Genomic DNA, 13,064 nt, shown 5'->3' with positions numbered 1-13,064 from the left:
GGGCCATGCGGACTCTGTTGCAACTATACAACATGGCAACTATGCAACATGGCTGTTGCAGCACAAAAGTAGCCATCAAGAACATGTAAATGAGTGGGTGTGGCTATGTTTCAATAAAGCTTTATTTATGGGCACTGTAAAATGTCATATAGTTTTGGTTTCCTTTTCAATCATTTAAAAATGGTAAGTCCATTCCTACTTTGCAAGCCATCCAAGAACAGGTCGCAGGACGCATTTGGCCCGTGGAGTGTGCTGACCCCTGCGTTAGTGTGCTGACCCCTGCGTTAGTGTGCTGACCCCTGTGTTAGTGTGTTGACCCCTGTGTTAGTGTGCTGACCCCTGTGTTAGTGTGCTGACCCCTGTGTTAGTGATGCCTCAATACACTTCCTGTGGCCAGGAGACAAGTGCTGGCTTCCAAAGTAGAAACGCGCATTCTTAAGTTTCTCAGCAATGTCAAGATCCGTATGCAAGCTGGACATCTGGCCCATGATCAAGCCTTAAACAAACCAAGCCCAGGCTGGCTGACCTAACGCAATGACAAAATCTAGGGCTGCACGGGACCTTGAAGTCAACCAGTTCACATTCTAGACTTGATGTGTGACCACACTTAATACCAACTTAGGATACAAGGCTCCTTTCTATTAAACCAGAAAGAGGAAGGGAGGAAGGAAGGAAGGAAGGAAGGAAGGAAGGAAGGAAGGAAGGAAGGGAGAAAGGAAAGGAAGGAAGGAAGGAAGGAAGGGAGGGAGGGAGAAAGGAAGGAAGGGAGAAAGGAAGGAAGGAAGGAAGGAAGGAAGGAAGGAAGGAAGGAAGGAAGGAAAGAAGGAAGGGAGAAAGGAAGGAAGGAAGGAAGGAAAGGAAGGAAGGAAGGAAGGAAGGGAGAAAGGAAGGAAGGAAGGAAGGAAGGAAGGAGGGAAGGAAGGAAGGAAGGAAGGAAGGGAGAAAGGAAGGAAGGAAGGAAGGAGGGAAGGAAGGGAGAAAGGAAGGAAGGGAGAGAGAGGGAGGGAGGGAAGGGAGGAAGGAAGGAAGGGATAAAGGAAGGAAGGAAGGAAAGAAAGAAGGGAACCCAACTCCTAGTGTAAGTGAAGTCTCCGCTGTCCCTTAGTCATTCATTTTCGTGCTGGCCAACATCCAGGGGTGCGATGCAGTTCCGCCTCAGCTCAGTGCCACCTAACTTCCTGTTGCCGTCAGACAGTCATCTCCCACATGCATGCAGTGAAGAGCTACATAATGGCAATTCTGCATCTCTGGTTTCCTTTGACGTTTTCCTCCTCCAGCCACGACCTTGGGTGCTGCTCACTTCCTTCCCCACGTTTTAGGAGCCAGGGTGGGAACCTGGGTGACGTCTCGGGAAGCTCCAAGGCCTGTAGCGAAGGCTCTACTCGGGGAATTTAAAAAGAGCGCAGTAAGCTTGGCTTCGCCGTTTCCCGGGATGTCAGAGGAGGTGTAAAAAACACTCAGAATGACTGCGTGCTCCCAGCTGCTGTGGCTCAGTGGCTGAGCGTCAGCCTAAGAACAAGGAGGTCGGGTTCGATTCCCAGTCAGGGCACAGGCCAGGGTGGTGGGCTCCACCCCAGTGGGAGGCATGAAGGAGGCAGCCAATCAATGATTCTCCCTCATCATTAAAGTTTCACTCTTTCCCCCTCTCCTTGCCTCTCTGAAATCAATAAAAACATGTTTTTAAAAATGACTTTGTGGGGTCAGCCCAAACACTGACTCTTTGGGATTGTCGTGGAAGGCTGACATTTTAAAAACCTCCCTCGGTGGGAGCAGGGGGCGGGGGGCGGGGGGGTTGGTGGCTAGCACAGCCTCACACGATGTCTTGACCATAGTAGACGCTCAGTAAATGTGTACAAAACAGAGGCGAGGGGGCGGCGGGGGGGAGGGTGTTGGAGAAGATTCTGTCTGAACAGGAACTTTGGTCTCCTTCCAGCTGAACTGTCTCGGGTTGTGTCTCGGGGCTTTGGAGGAGCCTGTGAGGTTCTGGAGGCAAAGCCCCCCTTTAGCCCGGAGGGGAACCAGACCCAGTCTTCATGTTACAACACAGACCACACATGGCTCTGTCTCAACAGCTGCCGCCGGCTCAGCGTTACCTTACAAGGGGAATGCAGTGTCCGCGGGCTTTGCCCAAGCCTCCCCGTCCATCGCGTCTGCTTAATGCTGCACTGGCCATCACTCCCCGGGGACCAGCCGGCAGGAGGAGGGGCCGGCGTCCACCCAGCTCAGGATGCAGTCCTGGGTGGGGAGCGTGTGTGCCCCTTGGTACCCGAAGAGGATCTGGAGGTTAGAGGGGGGCGGGGAGGACGAGGCTGCCGCTTCCTGTTGCTCTTTTTCCTTGTGACACAATGATAGCACTTGGGCGATTTTTCAGTTCTTATCTTTGGTAGTCATTTTCCTTTGGAAGGGATGCTGGCGGGGAGGCAGGAAGGGATGTTGAAAAGAGGCTGCTCTCTGGAAGTGATTAAACCCTGAAGGGAAATACACAGGGTCAGAAAGACTGAGGAAGTTTCAAAAACGAGTGTTCATAACCGAAAAACGAGCTCCACGCTCTCCATCCTTAGGGCGCGTCTTCGGCCTTGGATGCCGAGGCCTGGGAGGCAGAGTTTGGGTCCTACAGATCTTTGGAGGCCCGCACCCGGCGTGAAGCTTGGCACACAGCGGGTGCTTCATGCATGTAGGTGGTAGGGTAAGCATTGGATGAGCAAGCCGAAAGCAAGCCGGCACCAGCAGCTTTCTGGGCAATGTGGGCATTTTAATCTTTTCTCAACGCTCTCCCAGCCAGGAGGTGAGCTGTCTGCCAGAGGGGCCCTCGCCGTTTGGCTCAGTGGATAGAGCGTCGGCCTGTGAGGGGTCCTGGGTTCGATTCCGGTCAAGGGCACAGGCCCGAGTTGCAGGCTCGATCCCCAGTGTGGGGTGTGCAAGAGGCAGCCGATCAATGATTCTCTCTCATCATTGATGTTTCTATCTCTCTCTCCCCCTCCCTCTCTGAAATCAATAAAAAAATATATTTTTAATATAATTTTAAAAAATATATATTTTTGCTCCAACCCGCTAGGCACAACCGAGGTATGTGCCCTGACCGGGAAACAAACCCACAACCTTTCAGTGTACGGGATGATGCTCCAACCCGCTAACCCAGAGTGGCTTGAAAAGGTGTGATGTGTGGTGAATTTCAATGTCTTTGCTGGAAGCCAATGAAAAAAATGCTCTACTGCCGCTCATGTCTCTTTGGCATGTAATATTCTCAGCAGTTCCTCTTTAAGGGGGGTTTAGCTTCCAGACCATTCATGCTTCAGCCCCAGCAGCAGCTCTCATCCCTGGTGGAGTGCTGGAGACTCCTGGGCCAGGGGCTTAAAAACAGTTCCAGTGCGAGGACACCCCCAGGCCAAAGGTCTCCGAGTTCGGGCAGATGGGAGCTGCCCAAGCCCACCGGGCGTGCAGCCACGGCTAAAACCGCGGGGCGCACGTTCGAGTCCCTCTGTGCGATCAGCGGTCAGGGCCAGTGGCTCTTAAGGGCGGAAATGATAATCCTGTGGATTACAGTATTCGATTGAAGTCAGCACTTTTTCTTTCTGACAGTGGTTTTCACAGGCCGAGAAAACCCTGAGTCTTTGCATCCAAAAGTCATTTAGTTGGAGTAAAGCTTTCTGGCTGTTTGCCAACTTTCGCATGGGGTGGGGGAGAGGGAATTTTAGTGTTAGGGAAATGCCACGATTTCTTTCAGAGCGATGTCGGCATTATTACGTTCCGAATCCCCAGCTCCTGCTATGGGGCCTGCCATGTAGCAGATGCTCAAAAATGCTAAAATAATTACAGCAGCTGCTGCCGGCTGGTCACACACTGTTATAGTCACTACCTCATTAGTCTTCAAAGCAGCCATGTGAGACGGGTGCCTTCAGCATTTCCAGGACAGGATGTGGTAGGCAGCATTCTAAGGTGCCCCGAGACTCCTCCCCAATGATGTGTTGCCCGTATTATCTTCTCCGCTTGAGTGTGGGTAGGACCTATGAATATGATGGGATGTCACTCCTGATTATGTTACATTATGGCAAAGATGAAGGAATTCTGCAGGTGTAGTTAAGGTCTCTAACCAAATGACTTTAGATTAATAAAAAGGGACCTTAACCTGGGTGGGCCTGACCTCATTAGGTGAGCCCTTTAAAAGAAGAAGGTTGAGAAGTTATATTCAAGTCTTGCTGGCCTTGCCTTTTTTTTTTTTTTTTTTTTAATCCTCATCTGAGAATATGTTTTTGTTAATTTTAGAGAGAGGAAGGGAGAGAGAAGGAGAGAGAAAGAGAGACAGAAACATCAATGTGAGAGAGAAACATCAATCGGTGGTCCCTCCCCTTCCCCGCCTCCATGTACCTTACTGGGGATTGAACACACAACCTAGGTATGTGCCCTGACCGGGAAACAAACCCACAACCTTTCAGTGTACGGGCTGATGCTCCAACCCACTAGGCCACCCAGGCAGAGAAAGCCACTGTCAGTTCTAATGCTGCAAGTAAATGGATCCTGTCAATGACCCGGAGCCTCGGATAAGACCCTGAGCAGAGGAACCAGCTAAGTTGTGCCCAGACCCCTAAGCTACAGAAAGTGAGCTAAAAGCAGGTGTTTTAAGCTGCTAAGTTTGTGATAACCGGACACATGGCAATAGCACAACAACACACTCGTGAGGGAGTCCTGGTACAGGGAAGCTGAAGGACTTGTCCGGGGATCACAGTAGGGGGCGGGGAGGTTTGGACCACCAGTAGATGGTCCCATCGCGGGTGATATTTACGCGTGGATTGAACTACCGTTTGCAGGAATGTTGCCCAGGGCTGCCAGCATACATCCCCAGGTTGCTTCCTTCTCTCAATGACTTCACCACTGGTGAATTCAAGAATTATTTAGCACCTACTATGTGTCAGGCTCTTCGTGGTCAGACTACAGCCTTTAAGATCTCTCCTAACATTGTGATTCTCTGATGCTCTGAGCCGGCTGAGCTCCATGTTGCAAAAGGAAAACAAACAAACCAAACCAAGGCACTACGATCTGGGACGAGATGCCCAGAGCCACACAGCATTCTTCCTGAGCCTTTGCTCCAGGGCCTCTCCGTCCTTTTTCAGTCATTTGTTCTTTTCAGAAGAAAAAAAAACAAACACGAAGTTGGGCTGGGCTCACCCATGTAGTCGTAGTGAGCATGCGTAGGCAGGATGCTCAGTTACTCAATATTGGTCTCAATGATGTGTTTTCCTGCCTCCAGCAAATTGGAGCAAAACCTCCCTTTGATCTGCAATTTCCCAAGTCTCCCCAGCTACCCCGGAGCAGAAGCGGGTTATAGGCAAGGGCTGTGGTTCACATTTCGTGCAACACGTGGCTTTCTGATTGGGGAGTGGCTGCGGGTTCTTCAAATACAGTCACCCTCCCTATTCCCTGCACAGAGATTCCAAAAATTGCTGTGGAAGCCCATTATTTTTTAAGTATTTCTGAACATCTCTGTCTCTCTCTCTCTGTCTCTCTCTCTCTCTCTCTGTCTCTCTGTCTCTCTGTCTCTCTGTCTCTGTTTCTCTCTCTCTCTCACACACACACACACACACACACACACACACACACACACACACACCCCACTCCACTGCCCATCTTTACATCTGATGTGCATGGATCTTTCCTGCCAGGATCTCTTGCCTGGCACAAGCTCCGTGGGTTCAGGGGTCTCCTTGGGCACGGAGGGCCAACTGCCTAGTGCAGCTGGGCATTCCACAAGCAAGCAGGCCCACCCACCCAGGCCACCTTTGATGTCGTAACGTGCCAGGCCTACAAGATGTAGCGAGAGCAACTTGGCAGCTGGGCAGGACCATCTGACGCTGGTCAAAGCATATGTTGGAAAACTTGCTTTGTAATTTCCTGAGCCTTTCGGGGTCAGAAGTGGGTAGGAACCCCCCAACTGGAAGAAAGTGCTAATCACTTTCAAGTGGGAGGAAAATAAGAAACAGATGAGTTCACATGGGTGCAGACTGTGGATTTGGAGCTGCAGGCTCCCAGGACAAATGTTCCCCGAATGGCCACAGCCCTGCCCTCTCGGGAAGCCAGCACGGACATTCCGAGGTATTTATTTGGCCCAGACTGGACCATAAGTGGGAGGGGGCGGTGTTCCAGTTCACCGATGGCTCTCTGAGGCTGGAGACCAGTTGGGGAATGGAATGAGCCCCTGAATGCATTCCCTGCGTGAGTCTCTTTGATCTTCTTCATCGATGTCATCCACCGAGGTATTTTCAGCACCTGGAACAGTGCCTGACACAGAGTGGGTGCTCAACAAAGTCGCTGAATAAACGATGATTCCATTTCTGTGTCCTCGGCACTCTCTGCAGTTCTTGTCGCTTCGCTGACTTTGTATAAATGGTTGCTTCAGGAAACGAAGGTAACTAAGCCAAGGAGGCTTTGACCTCTAAGCAGAAGTGGAGAGGACTATACATTGGGAAGGCTGGGAGAGTGAGGGGGAATCCAGGTAGCTGGGTGGGGGTGTCTGCGAAAGCTGTCGGCCATGGGCAGAGCTGCAGAAAGTGTCTGAGCGGGGAGGCAGTTTCTCCCAAGTTTATGCTCATTCTGAACTCTGTGCAACGAAGACTGTGCACCGGCTTCACTAAGATAAAGGGTCTCTCTCTCTCCTACTTTTGCCGCATCTTTTCTTACCCTGCAATTCTCCTTAATTACCGGTTTCCGTCCCGGGGAGTAAGACCGGGCTTTGCAAAAGGCCCATTTTCCAACCTCAGTCTTACCTGGTTTACATCGTCACAGCTTTCGTTGGTCTGAATGTGACTAAAACCAAGAAGACTATGAGAGAATTGAAACTGATTTTCAAAAAAGTGAGTGGCATCGATGTAACTAGACACCCTTTCTGATTCTGTGAATGGGGCTCCAGAGGTAATTAGGAGAATTGATGTATCCCCTTTGGCAACTGCAATTTGTCACTGCGTTTAACACTTGGAGTGATAGGTCTATGCTAATGACCAGAATTGCATCTGCCGGTGAATCAATGAGGCTTAAAGATAACTTTTCACCTAAGAAACACCTTCTGGCTTTTCCCTCCTCAATCAGCACGGCACACTTAGCAGATACGTTGATGTATTTGCAAAAGGTTTGATTTCTTTAGCTAGCGGCACGGATGGAAATGCAAGGATGTGTTGCCTCTGCCCCTTCCCCAGCTCTCTGGGCATGAACAGTACAGGCTACTCCCTACGTCTAACTCAAGGTTGGTAAATGAGAGCTTGGGGAGCCGCGGGCAAGGGTGCGATTTGTTCCTCCTACTTGAGATGCCTCATTGGCTGGTGGCTGGTCCCTGCCTTAAAGGGATGTGCCCGGGGCTCAGGTGTGTGCTTTGCTGGGCTTAGAGACTGAGCCCAACGTGGAAGGGCCCGACTCTACACAAATAAAGGCAACGAGCGGGGTAAGGCTTTGTGGGCCCTTGGCCAGAAGCAAGCCATCCCCTTGGAGATGGAGCTCTCCGCTGTTCCTTCCAAGAGCCAGATTCATGGGAAAGATGAGGCTGACCCTCAGGCACCCAGGACCCAGTATGTGGCTATTCAGCTCACTGACATGCACAGCCTTTGGCTTCATTGGGAGCAGTTCTCTTTGGCCCAATACCAGATACTCCTTACATCTGGAAATGAGAGCTTTGGAGGCAGGAGGTGTCATAAATAGCAGTAGCTCTGCAGAGCTGCTGTTTACAACTTAGTTTCCTCTCACATCCGCTCTGCCCCCAGCCCAGGAGGCTCCTACTCCAGGACCCCGTTTCATCAAACCGAAGGATGCTGGCAGGTGCACCACGACTGGGTCCCTAGCCCTGGGCTGGCCCTACCTTTGGCATCTTTTCGTGCTTCTGTTTTGCTGAGAGGCGGGCCTTCCTCAGTAGACTGGTCACCTCCTGTGTCCTCTGTTTTGTCCTCAGGGATGTGGACACCCTCGCCCTTCTGCAGCAGCTGACCACGAGGCGGGGCCGGGCCTTCAGGCAGCTCCTCATGCTTCTTGTTCTCCTTCTTCCTCTCGTGGGGAACTCTAGACATAAAACGATAAAATAAAAAACCACACCATCAGCTGTGATGTGTTGAGTGATGCCACAGCCCCCATGGGAGTGGCCCTGCAAGTAGTCAGAAGAGGAAGGAGTTGAAGTGGGACCCCCAACTTAACAAACATGTATTTAATCTGGAAGGAAACGAAATGGATGCTTTCAGCTTATTTTTGCTTATTTGCATACTAGAGGCTGGTGCATAGATTCGTGCACCAGTGGGGTCCCTCAGCCTGGCTGCACCCTCTTGCAATCCGGGACCCCTCGGGGGATGTCGGAGAGCTGGTTTTGGCCTGATCCCCGCAGGCCAGGCCAGGGGACCCCACCAGTGCATGAATACATGCACTGAGCCTCTGGTATGCAAATAAGATCTTTGGTTAATCTCTTCCCACCCCCTCCCCTCCCCACTTCCCTCTGAGATTCATCAGTCTATTCCATGTTTCCATGCCTGTGCATTGAGCATCTGCCCCCTGGGGGTCATTGTGCATTATAGCTACCCGACAGTTGGACAGTGGATGGTCAGGTGGTCAGACAGTCGCTTAGGCTTTTATACACTGAGTGGCCAGATTATGATGATCTCTGAATGCATAATAATCTGGCCACTCGGGGTGTGTGTGTGTGTGTGTGTGTATTAGAGGCCCAGTGCATGAATTCATGCATGGATGGGGTCCGGCCAGCCTGGCCAGGGGGAGGGGACTTGGGCGGTTGGCTGGCCTGCCTGCTGTTCAAACTCCTGATTGAGGGAACAATTTGCATATTAGCCTTTTATTATATAGGATATACACTGAGTGGCCAGATTATTATGCGTTCAGAGATCATAATAATCTGGCCACTCAGTGTATATATAGATAGTCATAATGACAAAGGGTGGGAATGTCTCCCAAGCAACAAGACAAGTGTTCTACATATAATGCTTCCAGTGATAACACCAAAGAATTAAACACATGTGTGCATGCACACACAGACACACACAGATGCACACACACACAAAAACAGACATACACATATATATTAGAAAGAAGACAGTTCTTATAGGGATGAAACACTGCATGTCAGGAAATATCTAAGAACTAGTATGTCGTCTTTCTGGCATAAGATTAATGTACTGCAGGTCAAATTATGTTTTCTGCTCCTTTTTTCCCATTTCCCATCGTATCCATTATGTGTTTACATTTTGGGGAAGTATTAAACAATTCTCTGCTCTCAAAAATCCAAGTCACCCCACTTGGTGAGACCCAGAAGGTCCTTCCTGATCCGACCCCGCTCACTCCTCTGTTCTCTCTTCCACGCCTCCCCTAGTGCCGTTTCACCAGCAGAACCACCCCAGTGCTCGGGACATGCTACAGGCTCTCAGGCTTCCATGACTGGGCTTGTGCTTGTCCTTCCACATGGAATGTACCCCTTTCCTCTGCACCCCTCTCCTCCTGGCGAACTCCTATGTGATACTTTATGGTGCTGTCCACGATACCCCTCAACTCTCACTCTTAGATGTAGACTTGCCCTCCCACCAGTCTCCATCACCTTTAACATACAGCATCTCCATCTAGTAATGAACAATTGTGCAATAAACAGTCCATCTTCATGCCTATATCCACTATTAGATTTTACGTTCCATGAGGTCATAGACTCGATCTTGTTCACCAGTGTATCCCTAGTATGTAGGACTGTGTCTGGTTCAATTCATATTGGATGGATGGGTGGATGGATGAATGGATGGATGACAACATATTAGGTAAAGGTAGAGGGGAACAAAAGACAGTAGATTCCAAATATTAACCACGTGGAAGAGAGAGTCGGAGTTAGGGAACATGTTTAATCAGCCCCAGATCTACAGCAATGAGCAGACTCAGGAGCAGACAGCCAAGGGGGTGTTTCTGTACCCATGAAGGCTGCATCTGGGGTTCATTAAGAATATTCTGCTATAGTAAGGGCTCAGAGAGTATGATATGATTTAGTTTTGGCATCATTCAGTCAGCCCATCTGCAGAAATACCACGTTATAACATCTCGTGTGGGTTTTCCCCCCTGAAAGCCAAAGAAACTTAATCTGAAAACCAGCATCCTAAAGGTGAGAATTCGAAAAGAACAATTATTTAGAAATAACAGTGTCCCTACTTGCTCTTCTCAAAAGATACATCTTAAGCACTCTGTGTGCTGGGCAGTTTTTTAGAAAAACAAAACTCGCCCTAACCGGTTTGGCTCAGTGGATAGAGCATCAGCCTGCAGACTCAAGGGTCCCAGGTTCGATTCCAGTCAAGGGCATGTACCATCGTTGCAGGCATATCCCCAGTGGGAAGTGTGTAGGATGCAGCTGATCGATGTTTCTCTCTCATTGATGTTTCTAACTCTCTCTCCCTCTTCCTTCCTCTCTGTAAAAAATCAATAAAATATATTTAAAAAAAAAAAGAAAAGAAAAACAAAACTCTTCAGCTTAGAACATCTGCTCTGTGTGTGATCACTGATACCGCCAACTTTTGTCACAAGTTGTAACACTCAAACTGACAAGCCTGAGTGCCCCGTTCAAGGATCTTTAAGTGGGAGAATGAGGAGAGAACTGAGAGATCTGAGAAAATTGAGAGAATGAGGAGAGAAGCTAGAGATGAGAGAAAATGGAGAGAAGGAGGCTTGATCAGATCATCTTATTAGATCAAGTTGGTTGGTTCAGCTGACTGGATTAGCCCTGTCCTGAAGGCCGAGGCCTTGCCCCAAAGACCCGAACCCAGAGCTGAACAGATGATCCCAGCCCTGAAAGCAGAGCCGAGCCTCAAAGAGCCAAAACCTAGTCCCAAACAGCCAAACACAGTCAAAGGGCGGAGCCTAGGTCTGCAGAGACTTGTGCTGTTAGGAAAGTTTTCCTTTATTTGGTTAATTACAGGAGTAGAGAGATAGGCTCTGAAGATAGCTGAGCCCAGCCCGGGAGAGCTCAGCATAGCCCCCGACAGCCAAGCTAGCCCCAAAGGGCTGAGAATAACCCTAAGAGCTGAAGCTAGTCCCACAGGGATGACCAGGTTTGATTAGATCAGGTGATCGGGTCACCTGATCGGGTCACCTGACTGATCTAAGCTGATCGATCAACTGATTGAATTAGGTTTGGGTTGCTTGAGTATAAAGTTGTAGCTAAGAATAACCATGTGCCAGACTCAGGCAGATATGCAAATGAGGGTGGGCCCAAGGACTCATTTGCTCAGGTAAGCTTTGTCTTGTCAAGATGAATAGGGGCTTCAAGTGACTGCTGGGGAGCCGGGGTGACCACCACCAGAGCCCATTCTGGCCCATAAAAATCATACTCAGAAAATGTCAGAGACAAGAATGCGTTTCAAAGGGCCCCAAGTCAAGCAGCCAGTGGGGAACTGACCAGATTGCCACCTGTTTCAAATTAAATGTGTTTATTATCTTTGCATGTCGCTCCCCAGCTCAGCATAATGAGTTAGAAAATATCTTCTGTGATTTTAACGGAAAGCATGTTTTTGTAAGTTTAACTAGCTGTTTGCTTTCACAATCGGGCAGTGGCATTTCCCTCGCTTTGACTCCACTGTGTGCTTTATTGGAGCGGTAGGATGGTGTTTGTGGGCTCTACTCATTCAGCACTCATTTTCTCTTCTGTTATGCCTCAGGCTCTATGTTGGGTGCTAGAGTGGGAACAACGTAGTTGGTAAATATATGTGAAGCAATTGTAACACTCAAACAGTTAATGAAGGGAAATAAACAAGGGAGACAGAGTGAGTATCTATCAAGGATGGAGTAGTCAGAAAAGGTTCTTGGGAAATAAACAAGGGAGACAGAGTGAGTATCTATAAGGATGGAGTAGTCAGAAAGGTTCTTGGGCAAAAGAATTAGGAGCTAAGACCTGAAGGAGAAGAAGAAACCATTCAAATAGAATCTGGAAGATGAGTATTCCAGGCAGAGGAAAGGCAAGTGTAAAGGCTTTGAGACAGTCGAGGGCTTGTAATAATGAAGGAGAAAACAAGCCAGAGTGGTGAGAAGGGGAGAGGAGAGAGAGAGAGCCATGGGAGGAGGCTGGAGAGAGGCCAGAGTCAGGTCAGGCACAGCCTCATAAGAAATGTTCAGTATTTCAGATTTTTATTCTCAAAGCAATGGGAAGCCCCGGGGAAATGCCATGATTGGATTTGCATTTTCTGAGAATTAGGCTGGTTAATCTATGAAAAACAGACTAGAGAGTGAGGATGGGGGAGCAGGGAGGCCGGGGGTGGGGGTGGTAGTGGTGGTTGCATTCATCCAGGTGAGGAGTGATGGTGGCCTGCCCTGGGATAGCATCACTGGAGATGGGGAGAAGAGGGTGGGATCGAGGGGTTCTGGAGGTAGGCTGGACAAGACTTGCTGCTGTGTTGGCTAGAGGGGATAAGGGAAGGGAAGACTCAAGAGACCTGCTCATGTTCTGACCTGAACAAGAGGGTGGATGATGGCGCTACTCAGTGATGGGGGCTTTGGGAGAGGAACAGCTGGGGTGTGGGAAGGTGGGGAATGAGAGTCCATTTTGAACTTGTTAACTGGGGACGCCTCCTGCTTCCATGTAGAAACAAATAAGTCCCTTGGCAATAAGCCTATTGAAAAGGCTCACTTTTATTTATTTATTATTTTTAATTTAAATTCTTTATTGTTTAAAGTATTACATGAGTCTCCTTTTTCCCCCCATTGACCTCTCCCCGGCCACTCCCACCCCCCAACACATGCCCTCACCCCACTACTGTCTGTGTCCATTGGTTATGCTCATATGCATGCATACAAGTCCTCTGGTTGATCTCTTCCCACCACCCCCTCCCCTGCCTTCCCTCATAGGTTGGACAGTCCTGTTCTATGCTTCTATGTCTCTGGTTCTGTTTTTGTTCATCCGTTCATGTTGTTCAGAAAAGACTCCCTTTTGATTTATTGTTTTCAGTTTAGAAGTCATGATAGAAACATTTGGAAGAACATGAGATGGAGCTAGACACAAGCTGGGAATCAGAGATGACCTAAGGGCTGGCAATAAATCTAGTGGACGACAGAGCCTATGGGAACACGGA

The 13,064-nt window shown here is 49.3% G+C and overlaps 1 protein-coding gene across 1 annotated transcript in view; it reads right to left on the bottom strand.

The window, feature by feature from the left end:
* Window positions 1–13,064, bottom strand: part of LOC308254942 (uncharacterized protein) — a gene marked incomplete at its 3' end in the record, with an annotated part of 48,961 nt that overhangs the window by 6,039 nt on the left and 29,858 nt on the right. Inside the window, exon 3 of the mRNA XM_080681553.1 lies at window positions 7,838–8,034. Within this exon, the coding sequence (XP_080537679.1) occupies window positions 7,838–7,999 (162 nt within the window). The 5' untranslated portion in view covers window positions 8,000–8,034. The remainder of the gene's footprint in view (window positions 1–7,837; window positions 8,035–13,064) is intronic.

This window comes from Plecotus auritus, assembly GCF_963455305.1.
Source record: "Plecotus auritus genome assembly, chromosome: 7".
In the NCBI taxonomy this organism is placed as follows: Eukaryota; Metazoa; Chordata; class Mammalia; order Chiroptera; family Vespertilionidae; genus Plecotus; species Plecotus auritus.
Note: the sequence above shows the minus strand (reverse complement) of the source record. Positions and strands in the feature narration are given on the sequence as shown.